Below are 13684 nucleotides of genomic sequence, written 5' to 3'. Positions count from 1 at the left end.
TAAAGTTAAGAATAAATACAAAAACCTGTATGCTTGTGAGTACGCTTCAGCAATGATTGTTCAATATGTTTTACTGTTTTCATTTCAAAGCACTAAAGACGTTACCAAGTCTAATGCAGAAACATCGCATCTAACCCAAATAACTTGAGATAAAGGATACTACAGACGCTGTGAAGTCAGACCTACAATTACTACCTTACAATTGCAAAGGAAAACTATTGACCAAGCTAAAGGACAAACGCAGACTTTTTATGTAGTGATCGTTACGCTGTATCCATCTGCACCATGTAAACTGATTTGTTCGATGTGTTAGTTTTTCTTACCTCTTTTGTCTATCCCGGACTTGACATTTAGCAACTCGGTTGGTGTCTAGAAAAGCAGACGATACACATCTTACCTGTGAACCTGGTCTATGCACCCAGTTTTTAGTGGAGTCTGAGTTGCTCATTTAATTTTGCTACTTTGTATGTATGATTTTGGTTATTTATATTCTTTCTTGTGTTTCTCTGTCTATCAGTTTTGGTCTTTGTCCTGGAATACATTCTTTTGATTAACGCTTAAATCGTGGTTCCCTTGACAACACATTTACAATATCAGAGATCTGCTTTTCGAAGGTTTATAAGACAAATGTGAGTAAAAGGATGTCTAAAACACGTTTCTGAATCAACTTGATAAATTGAATGTTTACGCAAATAAAAGGTTATGCAATATTTTTACTTAAAAAACCAGTTTACTTAGTAATTAGAATGTTTATGGTTTTTCTCTACAATTAGATGATGAAACACGAGTTATCTTAGAGACATCCCCACAGTGTACATCTGATTATATCAACGCTTCTCATATAAATGTAAGTTTAGTTTTCTTTGAACTATATTATTATCGAACTGCAATTTGATTGACCATTTTATGGTTAGACATGTTCCTTTTTATATGGAAAAAGAAAGTTGGTGGCAGTATTCATTAACGTCGTTTTTTTATAATTATTTCTATATTTTGTTTGGTGAACAGAACCTTTGTTTACCGCAAAATATATATTACCCCGCAAAAAATATATTATATATATTATCAAATATTTTACCTAGAAGAACGATGTTCAATGTTTTATTGTAGGGTTATGGACGACTGAAACAGTATATTGCATCTCAAGGTAAACTATTAACTGATATGACTTTAATGATATCGGTCAGCCTTAATTAAAGTGCAAATGACACATTAAGCAGTCAAAGTGGCTTTTTAAAATTCCAATACTTTTTCAACGCAACATTGAACTTTTTTTACCATTAAATAAATAAAACTACTTATAAGGAATTTGATCGGCATGAACATTCTATTGATCTGCACTTATTGATAATGTTAAAATCAGCATCTTAGCCCGAGCAAGTATATCGTCCAGTCAAAGGTTTGATGGATGTTTCTTCAGTAAATGACCTCAATTTCAGATATTTTAGTTTTCACAATCCACAAATTGTTTATATAACTCTTTGAATATACAGTTTCGAAGTAAGTCAGTTTTCTCTCTTTACATTTTGTCAGATACAGTGTTACCATTGTTTCTACATTGTTAGGTATTGAACTAAGAAAAGGTACGTCTTTAAGCCTGGCTACCATGGAAATATTCAAAGAAATACGTGTGTTTTTTTCTGTGTTGAATGTATTTCCTTTGTATGTAGGCTGAACTACCTTTGTGCCTAGTTTGTAAACATAAAGTGTAATAAAATAGGGATCTGATATGCAAAATACTCTAAACAATAATAAAAAAATAAAACGTTTAAGTAGCAAATGACAAAAAACAAGTAAAACTATAAATGGAAAACATAGGAAGGAAACGCAGTGGTTCAGGCATTTCCGATGAATATGGCCAATTGAAGAAGGTTTTAAATCTTTTTAAATTAAATTATCTTTATTACGTTTAATTGTTTCTGGTACATTGCAATACAAACATACAGCACTACATTTGCCACCAGGCATATGAAGACACTCATTGGAAGACGATATCTACATATACACTGAAATGTCGTCTACAGGACGAAATTTACCATGAAGTAAAGAAAGTCTTGATCTGCGAATACAGCAGATTTTCTTAATCTGTGAATTCAATGTTTCGAGACAGATGTTATTGATTTTTTTATGATTAATCTCCTTTCTTTTTGTAGGTCCCCAAGAGAACACTGTAAATGAATTTTGGAGGATGATATTGCAAGTCGACTGTGGTAAAATAGTTATGTTAACAAATGTGTTCGAAGATGCCAAGATACAATTGAATTCATTACTCATATGTTTCGTTTTATCTGCTCCAATACTTTTGCCTTCTGAATAACAATCATATAAATATTGCAGACATCTGTATATTTTTCTCATTTGCACAACTTTTTTTTCGAAGTTCAAGATTGTAAAATAAAACTTTTACTCAAAATCAGAAATATCGAAATAGAACGTTTTAGCCCGCATCGATAAGTAATATACCAGAGCATGCCTGAAAAGCAATTAACATAAGTGTAGTCCCGCTATAAATGCACAGAATGAAACCTCGGTGTTTTAAGAGTTTTGAGCTTTGATTAACGGCACGTTTTTAAATATAGCTCGTTGTCAGACAAATGAATGGTGAATACTCTCGGGGACCTTTGGTCTATCTACAGTGGCATTAATTCAGTTGTTTGAAATATAGTTATACCAACCACGCGCGTCATCTGCGTTTCTAGAAACACTTGTCGAGTTGATCATGTGGGCTAGACGAAAGACGAGAAGAAAACTTTGAACCAGCATTACTACCTAATTACTTTTTCCCTGTTTAAAAAGTAGCAGACAAACATATATCGTTTAGGATCAGTTTATAGTCTGGTTTTTATTTGTTATCGGAAAACAGCATAGAAATATTTCATTCGCCTGAAAATCAATACAGTTTTCGTATAAAACATGTACATAAATTCATATAAATTAAAATATCGTCTCATCTCTGCAAGTACAGCTTTTGACCAGAACTCTGTAAATATCAACTACGGTATACACAGAGTGTAGCACGCATACTTTCCTGGAACTGTGCATTGTTTCCATAACTCTTAAAATTCTTAGTTAATAGTTAAAAAGTGATAAGATTTAAGATGGTAAGGATACCCAGGATAGTAAAATGGCTTGAATTCAACATATTTTGTGTTATTGGTTTTTAATGAGGGGGAGACACTATACTTACATAATATACATTTGTACAATAACATTTTTGGGGGAATTGTGTAAAAACCATAAAAACATAAAACTGATGAATTTCATTTTTTTTCAAATGGTAGGGAAATATATATGATCTATGACATAAGCAGTTAGTTGAATTAATTTGCAGATAAACTTTGCAGTAATTAAAAGAGTAATCAAGAGAACCAAGGTTTTAGCGGTAATCAAAAGAATGTGATCCAGGCATGGAAAACAGATATACACAACAAAGAACACAAAGCAACTAAAATAATACATACAAAGTAACAAAAGTAAATGAGCAACTCGGACTCCACAAAAACTGAGAGCATTTACCAAGTGCAACGGTAGGGTAAGCGACCTCTGCTTTTCTAGAAACATCCGCCGAGTTGCTCATAAAAAATCAAGTCCGGGGTAGACGATAGAGGAAAGAGAACTATGACACGTTGAACAAATCAGTTTTCATGGCGCAGATGGATACACAGTAACAACCCTCGACATCATGATGACGACCATAAAACTTCTGTAATGATGACTTCAATCTTATAGCAACATAACCTTTTTCAAGAAGCCTATTTGTTAGAAGTCTAGCGCGATACAAAAAGTCTGCGCAGTTTCGGCAAGCTCTGGCATAACGTATTAGTTGTGATATGAACATTCCATGAGCAGGTGCTGAAGGGATGTTGCCACAAATGAAAGGAAATTTGACAATTCTGAATGAAAACTCATCACGTTTGTCGTAAAGTTTGCACAATATATTTCCATTATCGTCGATTTCTTAGTGTAGGTCAAGATATGAGGCTGACTTCAACTGTCTGTATAATTTTTTTATCTCAAGTTCTTTGGGGCAGATGCGATGTATCAAATCCCGGAAATTACGATTGTTTAAAGATAATACGTCATCTATATAGCCGAGACTGAGATTAAAGGGTCCAGTTAAACGATAGTCTTTAAAACAACAAAATTAACACTAAAACAAAAACAATAAAATATCAAATGCAACAGCCTCGCTACCTTGCATAAGCAAATTATTGTGCTTAAAGTAACCCTACGGACAAAAAAATAAGACAAATATATAAAGAAAGAAACTTTCCTATTCTTATTACATACACTGTATGAAAATTATCAAAATCAATGAATTTATTCTGGAATATCCCCCCTTTTATATTCTTAAGTCCTTTTACTCGGTAGAGTGAAGATAGAAACTTTTAAAAAAGGAGAGTAATAGATCTATATGTTTGAAAATGTCAGAGTGTGATCCACTAATAGACAGGAAACAGTATACCAGAATATTTTTCAAATGTAGACACACACACAAAGAGGAATAACTCTAAAAAGCATAGCAGAATTAAATACATATCAGTAATTCATTGAAAAACATGTTTTTATACAGTGGAAATCAGACTGATTATGATCCTTTAATATAAGAGTGTGAATTCATATGTTTACTATAACTTTATAACCAAATTATTTTTGTACTATCCTTTTTCCGTCTAAAATTGCGGTTGTGTTATGTTATATTGTCGTCGTAGTTGTTGTCGTCGGCGACCGGGCCGCGTTGTAGTTATTTTCGTTCGTTCCTTTCTGTGAGAAAACTTTAGTTGTAATGGACCAAATGGCATAATATATCGATATATTGTAACTTGCTGATTGAGGAAGCTTGCTATTTCAAATTAGGTAAATAATTCATTTTGTCCTGTAAAAAGGGGTAAGATAGGCATTTAGTTAATTCTGATGTATAAGGTTTACCTCTCATTCAGTTTTTACATTTTTTTTATTTGATTCTTTTTAAAGATTGAAAAACATAATTTAAACAGCATTTAATTTTGATAGTCTATAGGGGATGAAGTGAGGCGACACCTTGTGAAATATAAATTTTATTTAAGGTCTGATATTGAAAAAAAAAATATTTGGTTCCTAATAAAAATCAGATATCTCTCGTGGTTTTCCAGTTATAAGGAATGCGATTTTTCTTCTTCTTCTTCTTAGCAAATGTACTGTATCATACTGGTTACTGAGACACATACATGTTTTGTTTCAGTACACATTCTTTAAAAAATGACATATTCTTGTAAAATGTATGAATGATGCACTTCTGATTTTCCGAAGGGTCTAAAATTAATGATTAATATTTAAAAAAAATAATAATCAAGATTTATATCATGTGTGACATTTTTGTCGAAATTCCTAAAAGTGACAGATTATGACAGTTTGTATAAAGCCCTGATAGATCCTGACAAGGTATGTCTCGGGTCAATACAAAGTCTGACAGTTTAAAACTGTTCTATAACAGCAATACCTAATGGAATCGAAGAGAGGCTAAAGAAGTGATCGCAAATGTTTCTCCAATTATAATGTCAGGATTACAAATCAATACCATAATGAAACCAGTAAAGGAAATCTCATAAACCATTCGCAAAATGTATCCTTGTGGTATTAGAACTGAATCAAATCTTCAAAAATGAAATGGTCGCCTCTTCCTCTTTACATCCACAAAATATCAAAAACTCGCAAAGCAAATACTCCGGAGACTATTTTCAACGGATGTAGTGCACATTCGTTTCAAATTATGTCACCATTTTCGGATATATGTACATTATATATAACACATATGATCCATATGAAATACTAAGGAAGTCGAATCCCTAACACTTTTTACACAACTCCATAAAATATATAATTGAGTAAAATGTACCTGACCCCATAGTTTTCCTTTCCTCGTTTGTCTACCCCGGATTTGACATTTTATGAGCAACTCGGCGGGTGTTTCTAGAAAAGCAGATGACGCTTACCCTACCGGTGCACCTGGTCCATGCTCCCAGTTTTTAGTGGAGTCCGAGTTGCTCATTTACTTTTGTTACTTTGTATGTATGATTTTAGTTACTTTATGTTCTTTGTTGTGTATGTCTGTTTTCCATGTCTGGTCTTTATCCCTGGATTACATTTTTTGATTACCGCTATAACCTTGGTTCCCTTGATTACTCTTTGAAGCTATTTTTGTCCATGTCAACAATTGAATTTAACGACATCCATTTCTGAAAAGGTACAAGAGAAATCTTTTCTTTTAGAAGTTGTAGGCTTTTCTTTAGATTTTTTTCTCATGATCCTGAAAAAAATTAAAATGGCCTAATTATTTTTATCCTTAAATATGGATATTTTCACTGGATAATGAGATATTTTTTTTTACTTTTTTACCTAAACAGATAAGCTTATGTGTGTAACAATGATATAAAATGTTTACAAAATGTAAAATTTAAAACAGCTTAAAACAATTAAACTGCTTATTTCCGACCCTGGAAATCAATACAACCCAATAAATAGAAAAAAAAACAGAAACCAACATTTTTCAAAGTTTGAACTGGGTTGCCATGGTAACCAAGAATTTTTTATTAGATGTGTAACATATTTTTTTTTCATTGTAAACCATAATGATGAACTCTAAAAGGTTTCATCAAAGTTTGGTATATATGTGCCCACTTTTGTTGTTGGTTACAGAGAACTGTATTAATATGCCTATATTCTCATGATGCGATTTCATGTTAATTGATAATGATTGCAATGATTACGGAAAGCGTGTTAAACGAGTATGGAATTAACATCTGTTAGTAAAACGTTGTTTTCAACTATTTTCTAGTTTGAATATAGTACTTTTGTAAGCGACTCTCAGCTGAATGATTCATTATGTGGAATAATTCAGACTTCCTTTTGGTCTTGAATCAAACGAAAATTTATTAACGATATGTTTGATTACCATTTATAGTATCATGTACTTTTGTTTTTTTTTTAATTAATGTAGCAAAAGTGCAACCACTACTGGCCAGAAACTGTTGAAAAATCTAATAGTTATGACGGAATAGATGTCACATTGATGAAGGAAGACATCTACTCTGACTTTACCATCAGGCATATCAACCTACAAAAGGTAGTATTCTGATTTCTTGAATAAACAAAATCGCGTTATTAACAATCATATATATATAACGAGAAAAGGTATGGTAAAAATTTCAAGAGACAACAATGTCACGGATGACCAAGTGATGGCTATTTAATCAAATCTGAATAAACTTTACAACATTGAAAACAAAACAAATTTAATAAACTATATACAAAGTTCACAATGTTCGCCAATAGAAAATATAAAAGTTACTTCCTTTGAACAAACGGCTTTACTGTAGTGTTGGAACATCATATAACGGGTTTTCATCATGATTACGGTATTTAATGTGTACATTCACAATAACATCAGAGACAACGGATGAGTATAAGCAAACGGTAAATCAGTATACATCCACCATACAATGAAGGTAAAGTAAGCTTGGACACACTCCAGAATACGAATAATGAGTTACTGCAGTTATATTACGATACTGTATTACAAATTGCTGTCCATGCCGGACTACGGACTAATCAATACTGCCATTACTGAACTATTGGAACACTATCATTACTGGACTAATGGAATACTATACTGCCATTACTATACTAAAGCTACGGGACCATGAAATGTATAATAATTCCATAGCTAGAATGTTTTGAAATGTCTGAACGCTATATTTACAAGGCACTTCAAAATATATAGAAATACATGTATGTAATATACTGCGTACATACATCAGTACAAAAATAACACTGCTATGTTATGATGTGTTGGATACGACTACTACTATGCTATACGCATGTTTTACATACAATATTACTCCGTGCATGTTTTGCACACTATACTACTCAATGAATATATGGTTTACACAAAAATATAATCTACACATACTTTACCGTGCGTTTTACCGCTTTACAAACTTTCGAAAATACTCCGAGCAAACTACACTCATCACACCTCGAAAAACATGCAATACATCGTGTATTTCAAAGCACACAAAGCATAATTCATATGTACTATAAACTATACTGTAAATAGTTTGAATTTGTAAAACAAAATGTACATGAAAAATAACTTTATAATACAAAAGGTTTCAGCGGAATGATGTCTGACAGTTTAAGCACCGTTTAATATTAAATAAATAAATAAATAAAACTGTGACTTACCATAGAAAGCCAGTGCCACGTCCGCTCCATGCACAAATATCACACACTACCCAGACATGTTGATTCTACTGGTGACCATCGTTAAACTGATGTCACAAAGTAGTAGGTACTTTAAAAGAAAAATATTGTTACAGTCCGATGATTGAGGTATTGCAAACGGTATTTAAATGAAAAATCGATAAATAACCGACACAGTAGAAATCCGTTAAAAACAGAAAATATACAATCAAAACAAACGTTTTGACAAACAATCCTATCGAGATTAGCATGTCAGCCAAAGGCATGGAAATCTCATACCACAGGAAAGGCTGCACATGGTCCCATAACATTAGTACACACATGTACAGCAAAAGAGATGTCCTATATACTATGTAACACACATGTAAAAATAAACTAAAGGAGAAAACAAAACAAGACATACATAGTCCAGAAATTCGTGACTTGGGAAAGGCGGAAACAATGCGGCGGGGTAAAATACTTTGGCATAATCACAATCCTCCCTCTTTAAAATCTGGCCACTGTGGAAAAAATATTACACTTTTAAACACACTTAAAAATCAGTTAAAAATGTCCGAGTCCCTTGTTACAACGTAAATAAAGAAACTGAATATAAAATACTCAAATGAACAATCTCAGCAATTTTTTACATGCCAGCTCCAGACCAGTTTACACCTACAAAAAGTTATGCCCTATTGTATGTAAACTCAATCCCAATAATTCCCATGCGGGGTCAAGAACCACGATATAGCATTAGTCATTCAATAAGTACACAGCCCATGTCATGCTTTAAACTTCTTTTAAATATAGCGTTTTAATTTCTATTTAAATATGGTTAGCTTGTTGCTGTGTCCGGTTTCTGTTCATAGTAATTCCTAATTTTGTCGTTATTGTTATATATCTTATCATTATTAATAATAACATGCCGATCGACAGCGTCATGTAATTTCTTTTCTCATATAGGCACTTGTTTTAAGTGGTATTTTACTTTCTTAGGATTTCAATAGAATAATTTCATTCCTGAATTTTGTATCCTCCCACCCCTCTTACATCGACGTATTTTCCCGTTTCTTTTGGACTTAGACTTGGCGAATTGTACTCTTTTTTTTTCAATTCCTCAAATATCGCGAATATACTCTCGAAAATTTGCCTCTAAACGGTATACTATAAAGCATTCAGTCTGATTACCAGTCCATAGCATACCTTTCTGATAAGTTTCAAATTTTATATAGGACCATCACTGTTTAATAATAAACTTTGCATGATCTCTGTATTGATGTTCAAAAGTTTTAACAAAAAACTAAAAAAACCAAATGAATTCAATGTCTGTTAAGGAAAACCTCAAGAAAACCGTTGTTCAGTTTCACTTTACTGCCTGGCCTGACAAAGATGTTACAAAGTATTCATCATCACTGGTACATTTCCGGTACAAGGTTAACTCTACTGACGTCTCAGCGAAAGGCCCAACTGTCGTTCACTGCAGGTAAAATCAAGAAATAATAAAATACAATTTGTATAGAAAGATGTATCAAACATCACACTCTCAGATAGCATCATATATGCACTACTCGAATTTAATTAAAATTTACGAAATCCGAATTAAAACTTATAAGTTTGTAAATTCAAACTACTTTGCAATGAAATATTGAGGGAAAATCAAAGAAACCAAGGTTATAGCGGTTATCAAAATAATGTAATCCAGGGACAGAGATCAGACATTGAAAACAGACATACACAACAAAGAACATCAAGTAAATAAATAATACATACAAAGTAAAAGAAGCTAATGTGCAACTCGGACTCCACAAAAAAGAGCATGGACCAGGTGAACAGGTACGGTAAGCGTCCTATGCTTTTCTAGAAACACCCGCCGAGTCGCTCATAAAAGTTCAAATCTGAGGTAAACAAACAAGAAAAAAAAACTATGACACGTTGAATAAATCAGTTTCATAACGCAGTTGAATACTCCATAACGCTCCACGAGTTCATGATGACGACCATAAAACTTCTGTAGTGATGACTTCAATCTTGTGGCAACATAACCCGTTCCAGAAGCCTATTTGCGATACAAAAAGTCTGTAGTTTCGGCAAGCTCTGGCATAAGGTATGTGTTGTGATATGAACACTCCATACGTAGGTACTGAAGGGATGTTGCCATAGATGAAAGGAAAAATGACAATTTTGAATGAAAGGTCGTCACGTTTGTCGAACAGTTTGGTCAATAGTTTCTCTGGCATAGCGTAGGAGTTGCAATACGAACACTCCATACGCAGGAGAGTGTAGTTAAGCGTAGGAGTTGCAATACGAACACTCCATACGCAGGAGAGTGTAGTTATCTGCTTATTTCATTTTTTTACTTTGATAAGGTAAGGAAGTTTCGAAAAGATTTAAGTATTATAATGCAAAAAAGGAAGTGTACTTATCTGATATATGCTTTAAAGATGTTTTATTACGTATATATGTTTTCTTCTTTTCTTAGTGATGGAATTGGAAGAACCGGGACATACATAGCTCTTGATTACGCTGTGACTGAGTCGAAGGAAGTCGATTATGTTGATATATTTCGTTGTGTTGAGACTTTGAGGAGACAGAGGGTGAACATGGTTAAGACAGCTGTAAGTGAGATAGTATATATATATATATATATATATATATATATATATATATATATATATATATATATATATATATATATATAATTATTGCACGGCCCTTTCGAGAAATGTAATTAACATATAGTAGACATTTTCACATATTGATTACAACAGCAACAAACTTTCAGCGCATCAACATAGAGATAACTGGGTGAGAGTGCAAACAGGAGTAAGTCTATTCGAAGTTAATCTTATATACATATTGTATAAGCTTATTGTTTTATTTCTGCCCTACAGTGTCCAATAAAATAACAGGGATCGAGAATAATCTCTTGGTCCTCATTTGTCTCCCGCTTCGGTCTTCCGCTCGTACCTTCCTGTTTCCATTCTAAGTTTGTGGTTGCTTATACCTAATTTTGTTAGAACAAATCAGATGTTTTTAACTGACCAGGGCTAAATATGGTTTCATTATAAAATTGTTTTGTATGTATACTAAGTGTCTAGTTTTCATTGTTGTTCAGGTGCTAAATCTCTGACTGATCTCCAATATCTAAGGAAGCCATCTTTCAGACATTTCTTCATCATTAATCTAAATTTTGTTTTGCTTAGTTTTGCATATTCTGAGAAAATTTTACTAATTGTTTTACGTAAAAAATGTAGTATGCAGGAGTACCACGAGTTATCTTCTCTGTCTCCCAAATTTTATACTTATATTTTTGTATGCTCTAGTCCATACTAATATATCAGCATTTGCGTTAAAATGTCTTTATTACGATGGATATATGGCAGTCTCAGAAATTACTGCTATACTAGAACGTAATTCAGATACATTTGCGATCACTTCTAACCTCTCTTAAATTCTGTCAGAATCTGTCAGGATTTCTGTTCTACGACAGCAGATAGAACAGAAATCCTGATAGATCCTGGCAGGGTCTGACAGAGGCTGTCCTGGGTCAGGACACATTTTGCCCGATTCCCTGACAGATCTTGACAGAAACTGTCCTGGGCCGTGACAAAGGAAATACGAAAAGCTGTTTTAAACTGTCGTACCCCTGGACAATTCCTGACACTAAATGTTCTATTCTGTGTGACGTAATTTAGAACAGGAAGTCCGCGATTAATAAACTAAACTGTGTGACTAATGTAAATTAGCAAATCCGATTAGGAAAACAATCTTGATTTCAAAATTAAAATAATTGAATTTCCAATTACAGTGTATATATATAAAGCTCGTTGTGATCATCATCCCATTATCACTCGTAGTTCATGTTCCAATTTTCGTCGATCACGGTCCAATCACCCATCGTTCAAAAATTATCATTGTTCACATGTATATTTTTTACACTCTGTCATACACTTGTGATGTTAATTAAATTAAATTATTTAATTATAAAATTAAAGGTCTATGTTTCTGTTCTAATATAAGTGTAAAAGTGGTAACCGATAACTTTCAGATGTTTGGTAATTCTCACGAAGTTCAGAATTGACAAAGTACTTTTTGAGTGAAAGCTACTTTTAATAACATAAGGTCACAAATCATTCTACAAAATGTTAAAATTGACAATTTTAGCATTAAATGGGAGACTGATACCTAAATATTTCGGTCGAAATTCTTCAAAATGACACTTTTAATTGCGAATACGAGTGTGAACACTTCCAATTTACCTACATGGTTTTATATGTGGAAAATGTTGAAATTAAAAATGTTAGTTTCATATTAATGACTGTGACAACTGTATTTACGTAAAAATTAAGTAAAAAGTTCTGCAAAAAGTGCGAGCAGTTTCATTTCTCATAATGGTATAAAACTATTGACTAAAATGCTCATTTTTTTCAATATAACTATCATGTGGGTGACAATGACGCATATATTTTTGTCAAATTTCTTCAAAGATGTCATATTCTTGCAAAATGTATGAGTACCCACACTTTTAATTTCTACGAGGGTCTAAAATTAATGACTAAAATGCTGTTTTTTTTTCAATATAGCTATTATGCAGGGGTTGCGATATATTAGTTTGAGTCAAAATTCTTTTAAAATGTCATATTCTTGCAAAATATATGAGTGCGCACACTATTAATTTCAATGAGGGTCTAAAATTAATGACTAAAATGCAAAAATGTTTCAATATAACTATCATGTGGGTGACTGTGACACATTTATTTGAGTCAAAATTCTTTAAAATGCCATATTCTTGCAAAATGTATGAGTGCGAGCACTTTTGATTTCCTTGAGAATCTAAAATTTTTGACTTAAATGCTATTTTTGTAATATAACTACCATGTGGGTGACTGCCACTAATGTATTTCAGTGAAAATTCTCAAAAAACGTATATATACATCAGTCAAAATTCTTCAAAAAAATATTCTTTCAAAGCGTATGAGTGTGAACACTTTAAAGTTCCACAAAGGTCTAAAATTTCTGTGTAAACTGTTTAAAATTTTCAATATATATAGGTACTCTGTATCATAACGGTGTCTAGATCTGCAACCAATAGAATTCAGTCCAAATTCTTTAAAGTCAGGGGCATAGCAGGTAGGGTAGGCAACATTTTTGTTGATACGTATACTGCATGCCATACATAAAAGTGGGGTAAAAAATTGAAAAAAAAATCAAGTTCGTACGAATCGGGAATCGGGTGCAATGCCTTTTTTGCGGAATCACGTATATGTACCGTGTGTAATTCAGTCAGATAACTATTTCGAGCTTATGAATGTCAGAATCTGTCAGGAACACTTCTAATCTACGTATCTGTTCTACTTAAAATAGTTCCTGACAGGAGGGTGTCAGGACCCATGACAGATGATGACAGAGCTTGTCCAAAGCCCTGACAGACCCTGACAAGGTGTGTCGCGGGTCAGAACAGTTT

The 13684-nt window shown here is 32.9% G+C and overlaps 1 protein-coding gene across 10 annotated transcripts in view; it reads left to right on the top strand.

Annotated features, from left to right (window-relative positions):
• Positions 1-103: 103 nt before the first annotated feature.
• The window catches only part of LOC148613854 (receptor-type tyrosine-protein phosphatase T-like), a 37117-nt gene continuing 23536 nt past the window's right edge, over positions 104-13684 (top strand). For 8 of the 10 annotated variants that reach the window (XR_015923474.1, XR_015923478.1, XR_015923477.1 and 5 more), the window contains exons 1-7: positions 104-308; positions 774-847; positions 1111-1147; positions 2154-2251; positions 6977-7102; positions 9555-9703; positions 10700-10835. Coding sequence is in view for 2 of the 10 variants with exons in the window: in XM_088587498.1 (XP_088443624.1) it covers positions 305-308; positions 774-847; positions 1111-1147; positions 2154-2251; positions 6977-7102; positions 9555-9703; positions 10700-10835 (624 nt within the window). In the remaining 8 variants the exon portion in view is untranslated. The remainder of the gene's footprint in view (positions 309-773; positions 848-1110; positions 1148-2153; positions 2252-6976; positions 7103-9554; positions 9704-10699; positions 10836-13684) is intronic. The other 2 variants (XR_015923479.1, XM_088587499.1) reach the window with 1 other exon arrangement.

The sequence above is a fragment of the Perna viridis genome, chromosome 6 (genome assembly GCF_037379345.1).
Source record: "Perna viridis isolate PV_CMFRI_1.1 ecotype Kerala chromosome 6, ASM3737934v1, whole genome shotgun sequence".
Classification (NCBI taxonomy): domain Eukaryota; kingdom Metazoa; phylum Mollusca; class Bivalvia; order Mytilida; family Mytilidae; genus Perna; species Perna viridis.
The sequence above is the reverse complement of the archived record's forward strand: the minus strand, read 5'-3'. Positions and strand labels throughout refer to the sequence as shown.